Source organism: Dicentrarchus labrax, unplaced genomic scaffold (genome assembly GCF_905237075.1).
Source record: "Dicentrarchus labrax unplaced genomic scaffold, dlabrax2021, whole genome shotgun sequence".
Lineage (NCBI taxonomy): Eukaryota > Metazoa > Chordata > Actinopteri > Moronidae > Dicentrarchus > Dicentrarchus labrax.
This window is the reverse complement of record NW_026136718.1, coordinates 6,065,183-6,082,852: the sequence shown is the minus strand read 5'-3', so window position 1 is coordinate 6,082,852 and position 17,670 is coordinate 6,065,183. Positions and strand designations below refer to the sequence as shown.

Genomic DNA, 17,670 nt, shown 5'->3' with positions numbered 1-17,670 from the left:
TCTTGGTTTTACAAACATTCGTGTGAAGACAACTAACTCCAAAAGCAGCAAACTCTAATCGCTGATGAACACCTTGAGCTGTGGGTGAAAGCTCCAGATAAAGTTTGTAAGTGAGCCTTTGAGAAAGTCAAGATTGGACTTTACAGCTGATGTTAAAACTACTTACACATCGACTCACCTTCACTGAATCAAGCTTTATAAATATAAGTGAGGTGTGACTGTTGGTAATATGATGACATGTGTTGTAAAGTGCCTTTATTTGCTAACTACTGGCTAGATTACAATGACATTTGCTGTGGATGATTATGGTACTAAGAGGTTGACTCATAATGCCTTTATATGACCCTGTGAATGTTTTATAGCTCCACAATCACTCGGACACAACAAATATAAAAATCCAATGTACTGAACACTTTCTTTAACCCACAAAGAATGAGTCATTTCCATTTTTGTCACTATGAGCTTTCTTGACACGGTCAGCTGTAACAGCTGTACTGTAGTGGCCTTTCCTGTAGCACCATCATCAGGACAAACTTTACACTTGCATCATATAAAACGTTCCAGGAAAGAAACAGTGGATTATATTACTTAATCTGGTATGTAATAAACAATGTGGGACTATAAACAGGGTTTAATTCTTTTAGCACGAATGAAGTGACAAACACGAAGCTTGTGTTTGCCTGAATGAGGGAAACTGTGGTGCTGGAAGAAGAACCCAGTACAACAAAGTCCTGAATTAAAAATATGATTTATGTAAAAGCACAGAAGTATTATAAATTAAGGTTACTGATATATTATGACATTATTATATCAGTAATACTGATGCAACAATGTGCAAGCAGCATCTTACCGTTGGTGAAGGTGGAGTGAGTTTGAGCTTCTTTACATACTGTTATTATACTGATATTTTAGTCCAGCGGTTCCCAACCTAGGGGTCCGGGCCCTTCCAAAGGGACATAAATAAATCTGAGGGGTCGTAAGGTGATTAATGGGACACAGTTCTGTGTAATGTTGGATCATAATGAGAAGATTAGAGGGATAAATGGTTTAATCTTGCACTTTATAAGATTATTGTATGTTTTTATATGTAATATCTTAATCATAAATGTAACTACTGTCAAATAAATGTATAATACACACAAGTTAAGTTCCTCAAAACTGTACGTAAGTAAATGTTACATCCAACCACTGTTTATTATATGGCACTCATCTATTGTGTACTTTGTACCTTGGCAGTGGGAGTACAGTGCTTTTACATACAACTCAATCAAATGTGTTATGTTTGTGTGTATGTATCACCCAGATCTTCACATAAAACCATTACCTATATATAAACTGGTTATTATTATTAAAGAAAGGTGTGTTTCACTGTAAATGGCACATAAATTGGTCATGTGCCATTTACAGTAATGTATCAAAACGAGCTGTTTGGCATAATAATAGCAGAGCTGACGTTGCTGCGGAGCCCTGAGCCTTGCATCATACACAGATGAGTCAACAGAGGGCAACCACAGACCGGTGCACAGACCGGGACACAGACCGAGGCACAGACCGGGGAACAGACCGGACAGACTGCCAGAGAACAGCGGAGATTGAACGAGCAATCCCTGGACGCATGAACGAAATTAAACTCCAGCAGGAAACAAACTAATTCAACTTTTTTTTTTTAAAGTAACTAGCAGAGTAGAAGCAGAGTCAGGAAGAAGCTGGGAGGAAGTGAAGTTGTTGTTCCAGTGTTTGCGGCCGGAGGAATGAACGCGGATAAGGAGGAGCAGGAAGACGAGCTGCTCGCCCTCCATAGTATCTTCGGTTCGGAGGAGTTCGTCCGAGATGAGTCGAAGTGTGCCGGAGAAATCCGAGTGTCTGTTGAGCTGCCTGCAGACTTCACTGTGGTTCTGAAAGAAGGTGAATAACAGAGATACTATGTGGTTATTGACACTATTATGTAACTAATTACTGGTACATTTCAGTAATAATATTACAGTCCCGTCCCCCAAAAGAATAATTTATTACAACCATACTTTTGTTGGCACCCCCCTACTAATTTGAAATCCAATCACATCCTTGGATTCATTTTTGTAATTGTGGAGGAATTGGAAGATGGAAATATTCCCATTACTTTGATTTTAACCAACAGAGTCTGAAATTTGGGGGAAGGTGCACAATTACCAATTTAGTGGAGAGGAGCAGAAGTTATATAACTAGGAGGGTGATATAAGTAAAATAATACTATTTTTACTTACTTTTTTTTGAGTAACTAGCTCAACGCAGCATGTTAAGGCCCTGTAACTGTACAAAATATGCTTTATTATGACTAATATTAGTTATTTATACTTATATATTTTACACAATACTAATAATATTTAGTAAAACTAAATGAAACACATTGTGTAAAGAATTTATAATACAATATAATGTTGAAATTAAATAATTTGAACTGATTTTATATTCAGCATGTAGAAACCAGGAATGTTTCTTGTTTATTTGCTTTGGTCTTGTTATCTTATTGTTCTTCTCCCAAAGGTGAAACGCTGAGGCAGTATGAGATATCATTCCTCCCTCCTCTGTGTCTGACCTTTGAACTCCCCGAGGACTACCCATCCTCCTCCCCTCCCTCCTTCACCCTCACCTGCAGCTGGCTGACACAGACACAGGTAATCATTAGAGGCAATGTGGCTTAATTAAAACATTATTGGTCACATTTACAACCTGCCAGTGTGTGTCACAAACAGAGGGAGAGATGAATGCATGTTGCAGAGGGGTGAATAAAGATTACATCAGTCTCTCTCCTTCCGCAGCTTTCTGCACTGGCAGCCCAGCTCGCTGATCTCTACCAGGCCACCGGAGGCGCTGTGGTGCTCTTCACCTGGGTTCAGTTTCTTAAAGAAGATGCCCTCAGGTTCTTAGACATCCCTACCCTGCTGGAGCTCCCCTCTGATGAACACAGCAAACAGGACAATAGCCAGGACTCATTAGATCCAAAGAATACTAAACACACTCCAGAGGCAGGACCCACAGATAACCAAAGTATTAATGTCTCAGATCCACGTGAACCGGACCTCTCTGCATCATCCCTGGAAGTTGAGCATCCCACACTGAGCAGCACAGACTCTCAGGGAGCTGTGGCGTTAGATTCCTGCAAGCCTCCTCAAAATAATATAACCTCCCACCACAGTGAAGTCACCCTGGATGGTCCAAACTCAGGGCCTAATGCGGATTATCTGAAGACCTCAAACGATTCTAACCAAATATCACAAGCCTCAGACGTGAGGGAGGCTGAACAGACCCTCCAAACCTCAGAGTTAGAGGCTGACTACCAGAATGAGCCGTCTTCAGAGCCTCTTCAGTTTGCTCAGTCTGATCCATCAAATGAAGGTGAAAGTGTTTCAGGCTCATCATCGCTTCCCTCCAGCTCCTCAGACCCGCTAGATGAGAGCGAACAAGGAGCTGCTTCTCTGCCAATCCACCAGAGAGAATCCCCTCAAACCCTCTCCGGTCTCTGCCTAACCCCGTCACAAACTCTCCTGTCCCAGCTCTTGATCTATGACGCGGCGCAGCAACAGAAACAGTTTGCCACCACAGTGTTTGACTGTGGTGTTTGTTTTGTGGGCTGGCTCGGTTCGGACTGTGTGCAGTTGCCTGAGTGTGGCCACATCTTCTGCCAGGCCTGTCTCGCCCAGCTCTGTAAACTCCAGATTACAGAGGGGAGCGTCCGGGGTGTGACCTGTCCTCAGGCAGAATGCACTGCCACTCCTACACCTGCACAGGTACAGTCCCGACCTGTCCGTCTACTCTCTCTGCCAACTGCAGCTTCTTTCTCTCTTTCTAACCCCAACCCTGGACCAGGACTCACTTCTGAACTGGTACACCGAAAAACTTTCCCCTTTAGCAGATTAATGTGAAAACATCTCTTCTAGTGTCAAATTCAAACATCCAACTGTGACATTTTTGATTGGAGGGGTCTTTATGTAAAAGTAGCAGTGCTACAATTTAAAAATCCATCTAAGTAAAAGACCTGCATTCAAAATTTGACTTAAATAAAAGTACAGAAATATTACTTAAATATGCTTGAAGTATCAAAAGGTTATAGTACTTAATATGCCATGATGTGTATTGAGTGGGACATTCTGCAATTTGTGTCAAAGAAATTGATCTCTATTGGACAAACTATGTAATGGTGATACTTTCTGTAATTTCTGACTGCTCATATTTGGCATTTCTGACATTTCTTGTTATTTATATTTAGATTATATATATATATTTTTTTTTTTTTTTTATATTTATATATTTTTTTTTTTTTTAAAAATAAAACAAAAATACCAGTGTATCTGCAATAAGATAATATCTGCTGATATACTGATATCTACAGCTCAATAAAACACACTGCTGTTTATTGGAAAAATAAATCTCTTGCATTTTAATTTAGAGTAACTGACACATTTGTGTTTTATGTTTTTTTTATTTGTATATGTCAGGTGAAGAGTCTGGTCGGGGAGGAGCTGTTCAGCCGCTATGATCGTCTCCTGCTGCAGAATACTCTGGACTGCATGCCTGGTGTGTTTCCCTTACAGCATATTTCTGTAAAACTGAATGTATTCAAAGCCTTTATACATTCAGAATAACAAGGGATAAGAATATAGCAGTTTCTCTGTGGAAATTCTCAAGCCAATTGTGAAAACAAGACTAACACAAATAAACAGAAAGAAAATTTTTAGCAACTTCAACATTTAATTTTACATTGGGATCATTGAAGAGCCTCTGCTCATGTCTCTTCTTTTCTCCCCTCCTCTCAGATGTGACGTACTGTCCTCGGCGTTCCTGTGCTTCGGCCGTCATCCAGGACAAGTCCAGCAATGCAGCAATGTGCTCTGAGTGCGGCTTCGCCTTCTGTGTCATCTGCAAAAAGACTTATCATGGAAAGGACGACTGTCAGGAAAGAAAGAAGAACATTATAAAGCGGACAGACAAAGACGCACAGCAAGCCAATGTAGACCTGCCACAGTCACAAGGTACATGTGTGGAAAGGAACAATATAGAAGTACATTCAATGTCATGTGAATATTTTACACCTAAACTAAATGAAATGATGAATGAATTCATATTAGTAATAATTATTGACAATAATAGTACATTGAGCTGCTGTAAGAAGCATATTTCCCCTCTATTATCACCACACCATTTATATTATCTTAAACGATTAGTCGATCAACAGAAAGTTAAACTATTTTGATATTTTATTAATCATCATCAGATAATATTTCAAGCAAAAAGGCTCATCATCCACTAGTTACAACTTCCAGTTGATTTTCTTTGTCTTTTGTGATCTTAAGTTTAATATTTTTAGGGCTTTAATTGTTGAATTGGTCGTACAAATCAATAATTTGAAGATGTCATGTTGGAGTTACTTATTTTATATACTAGACAGATTAATGAAGACAGTAATTGGCAGTTTTAAGAATATTATACATAGTTGTGTTAGCTAATAGCCCCACTTACAAGAACTTTTTTTTCATATTTAAAAGATGCTTCTATGTCTGAACTTTGACTTGGTACATGTTGAGTATTAAATATGGCACTTTAACACTTTTTAATACTCTGTAAATCTGTGAAATTAGATGAAAAAAAGCCAGAGTTATCAATTATTGGATATAGATAGAAAGCGGAAGTTATGTTTTATGCTAATAGACAGTGATTTTAAATCACAATTTCTATGTTTAAAATGCACAACTATTCAGCTTTTCCTTTCCAGTGAGGATAAACCTCTGAAACAACATGATGTAGCAGGAAATTATTATTTTATGATCAGCTACAAATATTCAGCAGTCATAAATTAAGAGTTATAGAATCAATTAATCTTTTAAATTAATAGACTATTTTAATTTCTTAGGAAAAAAAAATATTATTCTACAACATTAAAATATTTCTATAAAGCAGTGGTCAGAGGAACCTGTCTTAGTGGAAGCAGATGAGCTGACTGGTCGACAGTTGATAAAGATAACCGGTTATCATAGAAGCAGCATTTGGTTTGTGTGGTTGCAGATGATGTGTATCTGAAGCAGAGCTCTGTGTTGTGTGTGTGTGTGTGTCTCAGAGGGGATCAGGGCTCTGTGGGACGACTATGCCAGTGGCAGTAAGCAGAGGCAGCACCTCCTGGAGAGCCGATACGGCCGCGAGATATTGCAGGTCACTGTGGAGGCGTGTCTGAGTGAGGACTGGATAGCCTTTAATAGCAAGAGCTGTCCTCACTGCTTCTGCAGAATCCAGGTATTTATTTATTACCACTTATTTCACACATAGACATTAACTCATGAGCACAGACACATTTTTATTATGACAGAACATTGCACGTCTGTTGTTTTTCAGACTGTTTAGACCACTGTGTCTTTGCTGATACATACGTTGTTGTCTTTCTTTGTGTTGTAGAAGGACAGCGGGTGCAACAAGATGACGTGCTCTCGGTGTAGACGGCTGTTCTGCTGGGTCTGCCTCGCCAGACTCTCATACCCTAATCCATTAGCACACTTCCAGGACAATGCCTGCTCTCTATATCAATACAACCAGACCTAGGCCTTCAGCTACTTATGACACCGGCAGACACTGGCCACCGGCCGTGGAGGGATCATGTGTTCAGATCTGTTTGATTTTAAAGTGCACTTTTAACAGACACTTGAAAAACATACAGAAAAAGCCAGTTTTCAAACTGTTATCATCTCAACACTGTTTGAATCATTTCTTTTACATACATTTACCTCGTTATTTGAGACTTTTGGCCTCATTTAATATCAACATCCGACATTGCAATGTTATAAATATGAATAATGAAAAACATAATATCTCCCTTTTAATATCTCTGATTGTCATTCACAAAATCACAGCATGTGTCATATTGTGTCATGACCAGTAGAGGGCGCTAAATAACAATAATAATAATAAAACAGCTTGGGCGCACTCAAGTTAACTTATATGAAATCCCTTTTGGTTCTATCAAGACATGTAAACATGCTTTATCTTCCAGTATTTAATAATCAAACATTAGTGCATTAGTGAAAACTGTTATGTGACATTATTCTTGTTTGCAGCTTTGGATGCAAACAAGAATAATCTATGAAAGAAAACCGCTCAGTGGACCTTTTTTAAACCAAATCAAGTCTCACTAATGATTAGGGTTCTTAGTCAGTTTGCAGCTGATACCAGTTGTTTCTTTGATTAATTGATTATTCATTTGGTCTATAAATGCAGCAAATAGTAACAAATGCCCGTCACAAATTCCTAGAGACTGTGGTGACGTCTTCAAATGTCTTGTTTTCTCCATAACAGCAGTCTATAACCCAAACGTATTCTGGTTTGAAAACAAGAAAACAAGCAAATATCCACATTTGAGAGGGCGAAGCCAGTAAAACGTTGCTTAAAACTTAAAAAATAAATTGAGTATCAAAATTGTTGCAGTTTTGTTGATTTAGTGACTAAGTGCGGCAGCCCCGGTACCCAGGGAGTCGCTCTTTAAACCCTTTTAACTTCATGTTGTTGTTTACTTTATATTTGGCATATTTAGCATTTATTGAATTGTTCTACAAGAGTCTTAGCTGTGCAATACCATCACCACTATAATGTTGAACACAAGTATTAACATAAAAGCACAAACGTATGCCCTTTAAAGCATGTGCAGGCATACAAGTGTGCAGACACGGTGTGCAAAATGAATGTAATGATATAAGTTATAAGTGAAAATAGAGTTGAGAGATGTATTGCACTGTGCCAGAGGTTACCATAAATATAAAGTGCAATTAACGAGTCCAGTAAGACCTCAGCAGCCTCCCAGTCCACTGGTGTCTGTCCTGCGACTAAATGGGGATGTAGACTACGAGAGCTGTGAGTTATATAAAGCTATGAGACAAAAGTGCACTGTAACATTGAAAAGGTATAATATTTTAACTAAACTCCAAGTGGGACTGTAACCACAGAGGCAATCAGCAAATGTCATCTGAGTCACCAAGGATCACTTATTATACACAGTTTGTATCCTTTGCAGAAGTTTAAACATTTTATAGATGCATATTCAGCCCCTAATTCTATTTAAAGTTCATACACATTCAAAGGGAACCCTGCAGGTACTTACTGGGCGTTTTGAATACTCACTGATTGACTTCCTGTTTTTGAAACGTTTCCTTTCCTCCACTGTTCTGTCATAACAGTGCAAGACCACTGTAGTGTGTCCCCAGGCTGTCTGAGACGTGATCGGGAATTTACAGCTGTCTTTTATATTAAGCCAAAAAATACTGGACCTCCCTATTGCTGTCTCTCTCTATCTCTCTCTCTCTCTCTGTGTGTGTGTGTGTGTGTGTGTGTGTGTGTGTGTGTGTATCTCTTCCAGGAAAACTCCAGTTTCCACACAGGGGTCATCGCTTCCTCATAAATGTCTAAACAACTGTTTGGCTTTCTGGCCCACAGTCCTCTAGCAGAGCCTGGAGGACTGGAAACCGGGAGGATGGGCATGTGTTTGTGGTTGTTAAGTTTGGTTTGTTACATGTGAGGTAGATGAAAATAAAAGAAACACAAAAAAGAATCAAGGAACCAAAACACAGCAATTATAACGCCATTAGAAAATACAAGGGGCCACTAAACAAAACCAGAACTGACAAGTTAAAATGGGGTTAAAAGAAAGAATGTGAGTATGTAATACAGAGCTCCTTTTGCTTTCTGTAAATGTGTTAATAGCCGATTTAAAGGGGCTTTAATAGAGAACTATCAAATGACAATGTGAAAACAGTGTGAGAATTTGACAATTATCACCTGAATCCGCTCATTGTTTGTCTGTCCTCCTGCAACTTCACTCTCACTGCTCTCGTTGCTGCATTTTCAGCCACAACAGGCCTCTGTTTTCTGTGAAAAAGCTCCAAAAACTCCAGTGTACCAAACTGCCAAACTGGTAAACACACTGGAGTGTTTAGCTGCTAAAGAGCTAACCCCAGTGTGTGCCTCTCGTGCATTATCCTCTGTTTCCGAATAAAGAGAAAGATCAAACATGGCAACCTGCCAGTGGCTACCTGAACAGGAAACAGCAACTTTGGAAAATATGTTTTTATTGTGCAGCGGACTGAATATTTTTTCATCCAGATGGTTAGAAGAGTCTTTGGGGATTCTGATTTACTGGCGGGGCAGCAGTAAGTGTTTTTAAATGACCCTCTTGGTTTTTAAAACATTGCGGGTTAGCATTTATTACCTTATTAGAGAAACTAATGGGTCTAACCTCTGTGACCTCAATGTACGCTAATACATGAGAGGGACAAACATGGGGCCGCTGAAGAGCCCGATATTTCCCTCAGGAATTGGTGGAGACCAAAATCAGAGCTAAAAGAGAGTGGACTTAAATTCATCAGGTTACCAGAAACACGACTCTAAATGAATGTTAATGTTTCTCCATAACCGCTGGATGTGTAAATTAACTGTCTGCTATCATAATGAGTTCACCACATCAACTTAAAAGGCAATATGTCAACGTTGTTCACAACTTATTTCCGCTGCCCCGCAGGGCTCTGTGGCTGAAGAAATCCCTTTTAAAATCAGGTTTAAATTGTATCTGCATTCTAGCATGATTCGTTTTAATTTAATGTTGCACCAAAGACAACCCATAGTGCTCAGGGCCTTGCAGGGATTAAAAATATATATAAAATATTTACTATATGGCTCAAATGTACTAGTGTGCAAACCACAACCAATCCGCCGACATCACTCCTGTCACCTGTAAAGGGCTTTTCCATCTAAACTAAACTAAATGGGTCAGGAACAATACCTGTGGCCACATGAAAATTCGTCATTTGTCAAATGTAAAACACCTGCAGTGAAACCACTGATTGCCGTTTGGCCTCAGTCGCAGCGCGCATTAACCCCCAGAAGCAGTGATTGTGCTCTAATGGATTTTTTGATGCACACATTTATGAAGTTTTCACTACAAGATTTCACTCAAGAAAACATCTGCAGTTAATCAATTGAGCCCGAGGTAGGTGTCAAACATTTTGACATGTCATTGCAGCAAACACACAGGTGTGACTAATAACACACATACAGCCCTGGGACACTTACTGTAATAGACCTTTTTTATAGAAGATGTTCTGTGTTGTTGAGTGGTTTATTAATATGTATCTATAAAGGTAAAACAGCAAGAACAAAGATTTTGCTGTTTGAGGGTCCTACTCGTCGTATTATGAATGTTGGCCCTCGTTAATGTTATTAGTGACATCTGCACTTTCCTTACTCTGAAAGGTCAGAATAGAACAGAAAAGGAATATCAGTAAATGTCTCAGTGATTATGCTACATAAACTTTATGTAAAGGTTTTCTCTTCTTCCTTTCTTTCTCATACATTTACTCTAAAATAATGTATGAGCAATTGCATGGCCCATTTCTGGCCATATATTTGTTCAGAAACTAATTTTATTGAATAGTTTAAGAATAAAAGAGCTGCCACATTTTTCCAGTTAACAACTCAGATCGATTGAGAACCAGTGTGCTGGTATGTTCGTTTAATCTGCTCTATAGGAAGGGTTCATTATTGATGTCTGAGCGAAGGAGACAACTGTCAGTCATCTGCTTGAACTGTCTGTTTGAGTCTTTCTGGGCCACAATGACGGATGCACAATTATGAGCTGGTGCTACGCAGCTAAACATTTAGTATAAAGAAAACAACAACCGCGGCCTGTTTATTTGCTTCGTTTCATTCGGGGCTTAAAACTGAATTAAACAGGTGCTGTATTCTAAACCATCACTAATGCACCTGCAGCAATTAAGGGCAGGAATTATGCATACGAGTTATTAATATCAAGCTGCACAGATTCCAAGTGATATTAAGTATTAATAGTAATTCATGTGCGTGACTATTTGTTTAAGGTACCCTCTGATAATGGAGCATTTATGAAGAGAGGAATTTGAAGATGAGAGCATAAATCTAATCTTTTATCCAGCAGCTTTGTGACTGAACATGTTCCTCTAACAGCAGCTGCAGACAGTTGTCTCCTCGTATTGCTGGTTTAAAATTGACCTATTTTGCCCAACACTTACAATAACTACCCAATTAGTACCTACATACGTTCATTAAAAAGTGGCAGCACTGAGTAATAAGGAAGCTGGACAGCCATTTAATGTGCTAGTGCTCTATCCTGGTGAGTACAGGCCCAATTAAAGCATCTAAAAAAACAATCATTCAATGGCAGAAATCCAAGTTTGTGGATCCTTACCAAAAACTAACTTAAACCTGAGGCCAGTACACCACATTTCAGGCAATCTGTTCATAAGGTGTGTGAGATATCCTGCTGACAGGCAAACAAACAAACAGCCAGGGGCACGAGAACAGCTTTCTTGGCAGAAGTAATTTCAAGAATAACGAGTAAAGCCTGGCTATCAGTGCAGTGGAAACTGGGCTATGTAGGGCGTCTTCTCCCTGAGAGCCAATAACAGCATCCGCTAACAGAACGGTTATTTCCCCCGGAGCGGTTACGAGCTGAGCCGCGGAAGAAAACACACGAGGCACACATTCATTGCAATAATCATCAACTCAGCTTGGTTATTAATATCATCTGCACGTTTATTCATCTGTCAGAAAACACACACACACACACACACACACACACACACAAACAGCCTCAGTAATCAGTGTATCAATCATCCAGGCATCCATTCAGTCAGTCAGTGGTATATTGGCAACAATGTTCAGAGGCACTGAAAGTGTGCTGAGGTTTTCACAGAGAGTACAGGAGTATATACTGTCCTACAGGGCTGCTGCTAGGAGGTTTGGGGCCCCTGACAGTAGATGGAGGTGAGGGGTCCTGAATTCTGTCAGTGTGTAAGACTGACTCACTCTGAAGACCAGAATACATGGGCTTTTTTATGTGAGGCAACCTATCCTATATGTTTTGATTGAGTTGAAATGGACAGGCACACACAGTAGATGCATGCTAAAATATGCCTTTTGTATTTCCAGCCGAGAGTTAAATGCAAAGGTTGATATTAGTCTTGTATCTCTGGAGCTGGAACCAGGAGGCGATACAGCTGGCCTAGCTCTCTCCGAAATTAAAAAATCTGCCTACCAGCATGTTTAAATCTTACTAATTACATTAATAAGCCTTAAAAGGATTGGATTTCTAAACTTTGGACAGAGTCAGGCTAGCTGTTTCCCCCTGTTTCCAGTCTTTATGCTAAGCTAAGTTAATAACCTCCTGGCTCTAGCTCCACAGACATGATATCAATCTTTACATCTAACTCTCAACTTAAAAAGCAAATTTCCCAAAATCTGATACTGTGCTTTTAACACATGCTACTTTACAAATCCAGCTATAAAACAAATAAACATTTTGACCCAAATTGCAATTTAACTGGTCATCCAAAAAGCTTCTTTGGTTCTAATTGTTATTGGGACGTGATTGCAATTACTTACTTTAACAGTGGATGTTCCTGCACTACCGGTGAGAATGGTTACCTAATACCACAACAGTTGGACTGAAGAAGCCTTTTGGGTAAACAGAAAAGTGATGACCCAATAATGTGTATTACATTTTCTGCAGACACCAGACAACTGATGTGGGAACCCATGAAACCTCTACTGTAATAATTCAAAAATAATAATCTCTTTGGATTGTCAAAATCATTCTAGTGGTGTCAAATTTAATTGAAGTAATGAATAAATATCTTTAGTCACATTGTGTTTTTTTCTTAACCTCACAGTGTTTCCCATCTACCCTGGTCTGATCAGTCCAACAGTGCAACACGTGGATAAACACGCAGAGTTACAAATATGATACACATCCACACAGCTTCAAATTCTCACATTGTAAACATCAGGATATCAATTATCAAGAGGCAAATAATGACAATGGTAGCAAAGTCTTCACTTGAACTAAACAACATATGGTAGCATAATTTTCTTTATAAACACAAGTGTATTTTTATATTCAGTGCAAAAAATCATGATTCTTCCCAATGCCCTTTTGTAGATGCAGCACAGCATACAGACATTTCCAACCAACCAGCCATATAAACCTCAGAGAAAACAAACAGCTTCCTCACTGTCCTATTTTCTCTCAATAGTAGAAATATCTCAACAGTTATTAAATATGACTTTTACTCATGCACAAAATAAACCAGATACAATTTATACGGTGCAATATGTAACACTTCTCGGTCATTTACAACAAAGCACTGAAGTTCAACTTATAATGGTGCTGCAACACATCCGCATTCAGAAAACAGCATTGATTAATAACAGTGGAACTAATAATTATTAATACATTTTAGTTGTCAACCGTTATAGTCTCTAACAAGTAAACACAGAACAAAACAAAAACAGTGCCCTGGGTATTTGAACTATTTCAACATATCATCAGACCAAACAACAACTAAACTGACTTTTTTGCAATCCAATCATTTCAGTGAAAACAGAGCAAATAACAGTGCCAATTTACAAAATATTAAACCTCTTAACAGTTAATGGCGGTTTGTACCTAGATGCCTTTATTTAGCACAGTGGTTTTCTTGATTTTATTGGCTTTGGACTGCTTAAAACATTTGTGCAACCAATGAAGATCTTTAGATGCAGAATTGTTTTTCACTGCAACAAAATTCATCCAAAAATAGTCCTGTAGAAAAGAGGCAGTTTACCGGTGGTTTGGCGTGTTTTAGCCCATTAACTACAAATTGCGTTTACTATGTTATTTCAGGCTATGTAATTTATTTTCAATTAGAGCCTGCTGGTTTTGAGACTTTCTTGAATCAAGTAAAAATACCATAAGATGGCACTTTTTGAGCTGTTCCCTTCAGCATTCTTTCAAAAGGAACAAAGAGGTTTTGGGTGAAATGTTAATTATTATAAACACTTTTAAATGTAATCTTATATATATTTATCCTATTGTGGCCTCCTGGAGTGTCCTGACTGATACAATAATTATATATAATATCATCACAAAAAGAGGAAGAAAAAAAGAGGAAGAGTAGTGTGAGCGGTCACAAGATGACCAGAGAAGAAAGTACAGTCTCTGCCACACTAAATTATATTTGTTATGGTTTTTTGCACATTTTCTCACATTTTAGGGGAAGAATTTGTCGTCGGGGTTCCCCACCTCCAACCCTCTATGTTTCCTGTCGCCTCCATGTTCCCATCCAGTACAGTGCAATCTGTACACGGTAGCTACATTATTTGCCCAGAGGCTCCTAAACCAGTACTGATATGCTGGAAAGATACCACCTGGCGAGCATCACAGTAGCTAAATTGTTACCCTTCCCTTATTTCCTGTTTTCTTTTTCATTCATACATGTCCAATAAATATGCCCCAAAAGATAATCTTAAAAGAAAAAATGACCACTGTCCCTGGGTTTTCTATGTCTCAGTTAATTTTGAATTTAAACAATTAAGGTCTTAAAAGGTCTTAAAACTTTTCTGTTCCTCTACAAGACAGCATCGCAAAATTAGCTAATAACGTAAAACCGTGTGGACAAACTGCCTAACAAATTTTCAGTACAGTAACAAAATGTAATCCCAGGCTGTGAACCTGGGACTTGTGGGACCTGTGGGGTTTGGGGCCCCAGGACAGTTGCCTATTTTGTCAATCTGACGAGAGAAAAAAAAACAATCTTTGGTCAACACAGGCCATAACCTGTGGCGAGGGGTCTCAAGTAGATATTGGCATATTTTAAGGGATCCCAAGCCAAAAAGGTTGGGAAAAACTGGTTAAGGGAGTCTAAAAACACCATAGAACAAATACAAAAAAGGCTTCCAGACTACTGTCCTCCCAGCAGCCTGATTTTCCAATGATCTCCTCATTTCTTCCATTCCATTGCAGTCTATTATTTCATGCATTTTTCTGAAGGTGTGAAGTAGCTGCATTGGACTGTGACTCTCATTCTGAATCCAGGAGCCTGTCAACATAATAAAAGGTTATGCTACCCATGCCTTCATGTAACACAAAGCGTGTTATTTCTAGGTGGAGGAGGATTGCTATTAACAGACTGCAACTCCGTCGAATGTGAAGAACTCCTTGACTACCTGTGTCTCACCCACAGCTTTGGTTACAGCTCTGCTTTCATCAGCTCCTCTTTGTTCCTTTTTGATTAAACCATATAGCAGAGTGGGCTAATAAAAAACAGCCTCCCATTTTGTTCTCCATGTTGTGTTTGTCTCTCCCTCTCTGGCTGTTTCTCTCTCACATGTTTAAATCCCTAAACACCACAGTACTTTGTCCTCACAGTGCTTTTCTCCTGAGTGTCCTCATGTGTGTGATCAGGTGTGTGTGTTTGTGCTCTAGAGACATATGTAAGATGTGAACAGCTGCCTCTCCCCACAGCAAACCAACCCAACCAGAGAGAAAGCCAGGATGCTGCTTTCATTTCACTTTATAACACATCTAATTACGTGACCCGATCAGGCCTTTGACTGATTGAATTATGTGGGAGTGTGCGTGCACGTGTGTGTGCACGGCCGCTCTGCAGGAGAAGCTGGAAAAGCCAATTTAAAGTGAAAGGAGGAAGGTTCTTCTCCTCTTTTGAACTACAGATGCATTCAATTAGTGTGTACTGTATAGCTGAAACATGTTGACATCTGAAAATCTAGATGGAAAATCCTTTCAGCTGCTACATAAAATGTTTTTTGAGGCATAAATATGATCATTTTTCCTGTTTAAAGGAAACAATCTGCAAATAAAAAAGACAAGTTTTGTGTTTCAAACAATAACAATTTAGATTTTATGACCCTGTCATTGTCTTCTGAATGTAATGAAGATCATAAACAACATTAAAGGCACAATACACACTTCTATGTCATTTCAAGTGTGACTGTGTAACTCCAAATGCCATGTGACTGCAGTGTGTTCAGCTGAGCAACTGAACTGGATCAGAAAATCAAATAAACAGAAACAGAAAATCAGATTTGATTCCAATTACATAACTGATCTTTTCAGGATGGGCTAAAGACTGAAAAACAGCTGGACCTGGGTCACACAGGGTAAAAACAATAACAACAATAAAAATCTGTCTGCAAATCCAGACAAAATCCATGTCACTCCTCTGCAGCTGTTTCACACTGCAGTAAAACCTGCTTATGCCCCCCTCTAGGAATCAAGAGTGAGTGGGAGAATTAAATGATATGTCTTACAACCAAAAACATCCACAAGCTCTGCACATGTTCATTTGCCATTTGCAAAACTAATTAGAAGTTTGGAGTTAAATGCTTTCGGCTGCACGCATCATTATGACTTTTCCAATGTGTTTGTACATTTCTTCCTCACAGTCTGGCTGTATTGCCAAGACAAAGTTTCAGCTTATACCGCGCCTCAGAAGAAGCACGTGGTCGTCCAGCAAGGTCAAAATGATGACTATCAGCCTTTAACCACAGACGGATGGTACCAGAGTTACTCTACCAATGAACGAGGGCATCACCCAAAGTGGTGTGGAGGGTCTACAGTAAAATCCACACACAAATATACAGTGCTGATGGGTAGACATTCAGTCAGTGCACACTTTGTACAAGATTCCTGATCATTATTAAATAGATTACGAGTATTTACAATATATGCTAGGCTAACATTAACCAAAGGATCAATAGTATGCATGTATATTATACTATATCTATATCTACAATGTCATTTGAGAATATTTACATAATATTTGTGTGGATTTAATACAAGAAGAGAGATGACAGAATATAGAAAAACCCAATCAATACTGTAGATTGGTTTCCACTATATTTCCAAGATGGCTATAGCCAAAGCTTACTCTTTAGCCTAATTCACACTAAAGGCACAAACAAGGCTAGCCATGGTGTAGCCTGCAGCCCGATACACACCAAAGGACCGCTAAGAGGTCAGCTAAGGCTAACAGATTCATGTAACACTGTTTCTTTCCACATGATGTTGTTCATTGTGCTTTGTTTTTTTTAAATTAGCAAATAGTGCTTTGGATTTTAATACCTGTGTTAGATTATAAAGATGTTGAATTTGCTCTTTTGTGCCCCATGCGGCTCTGTAGTCCCTGCTGTTGGACCAGTATAAAATACCTGTAGGGCTGATCCACACACAAGAATTAAAAAAAACAAGTCTCAAACTAAAACTTTGCCCTCAGTCATGATTGTTTTCCCAAAGATGAGACTTGTTCTGACCTCTATGCGTGTCTCCTTCCTCAACCCAGCTTCTCTCTGTTTTCTACATTTTGGATTCTCTCTTAATGCTTGAACCCTCTGCACGTCCCAGTCTTTTCCAACTGTTCCTATGCTTCCTCTCCTGTCACGTTGGCTCTCTGTGCATCACTAGTCTTCTCCCCGTAGCCCAAACAAGCTCAAGATTTTCTTGCAATTCATTTCCATTTACCTGTATCCTGAGTCAGAATGCAACCCACTCAGAGCCTTGGAGGAAAGTGGATCAGAAACAGTATAAAAAAAGGAGGTGGATCAAAAACTTCTGATTCAGAGCATAAAACAGACTGTTTTTATGTCTCAAGACTTGTACGTCAAAAATATACTATTTCCTCAAATGCATGGCTCCTGTTCTTTGCATACATGTTGCAGCATGCTTCATTATACAGACTGAATTTCAAGAGTAATACCCAGCTCAAATAAATCCATCAAATCCAATTATAGCTTCATATGGTACAGCATTATGTCAAATATGAGGATTTAAGTGTTTGATCCATGTATCAA

At 39.0% G+C, this 17,670-nt stretch overlaps 2 protein-coding genes and 1 long non-coding RNA gene across 3 annotated transcripts in view; 1 reads left to right on the top strand and 2 right to left on the bottom strand.

Annotated features, from left to right (window-relative positions):
* The first annotated feature begins 1,487 nt into the window (after positions 1–1,487).
* LOC127349981 (E3 ubiquitin-protein ligase RNF14-like) lies at positions 1,488–7,811 on the top strand. The gene is made up of 7 exons (XM_051376102.1): positions 1,488–1,905; positions 2,524–2,654; positions 2,799–3,767; positions 4,476–4,554; positions 4,794–5,009; positions 6,092–6,264; positions 6,424–7,811. The coding sequence occupies exons 1-7, from the start codon at positions 1,752–1,754 to the stop codon at positions 6,565–6,567; spliced, it is 1,866 nt and encodes a 621-aa protein (XP_051232062.1). The 5' UTR covers positions 1,488–1,751; the 3' UTR covers positions 6,568–7,811.
* On the bottom strand, positions 4,440–4,878 carry LOC127349984 (uncharacterized). Its single transcript, XR_007880506.1, has 2 exons — positions 4,738–4,878; positions 4,440–4,586 (listed from the first exon to the last, which is right to left on the bottom strand). It is a non-coding gene; the product is annotated as an uncharacterized LOC127349984 (long non-coding RNA).
* A 3,741-nt stretch (positions 7,812–11,552) lies between the features above and the next one.
* zmat3 (zinc finger, matrin-type 3) overlaps positions 11,553–17,670 on the bottom strand; it is a 17,133-nt gene continuing 11,015 nt past the window's right edge. Inside the window, exon 6 of the mRNA XM_051376106.1 lies at positions 11,553–17,670. This exon is cut by the window's right edge and continues 383 nt beyond it. The gene's annotated coding sequence lies outside the window, so the exon portion shown is untranslated.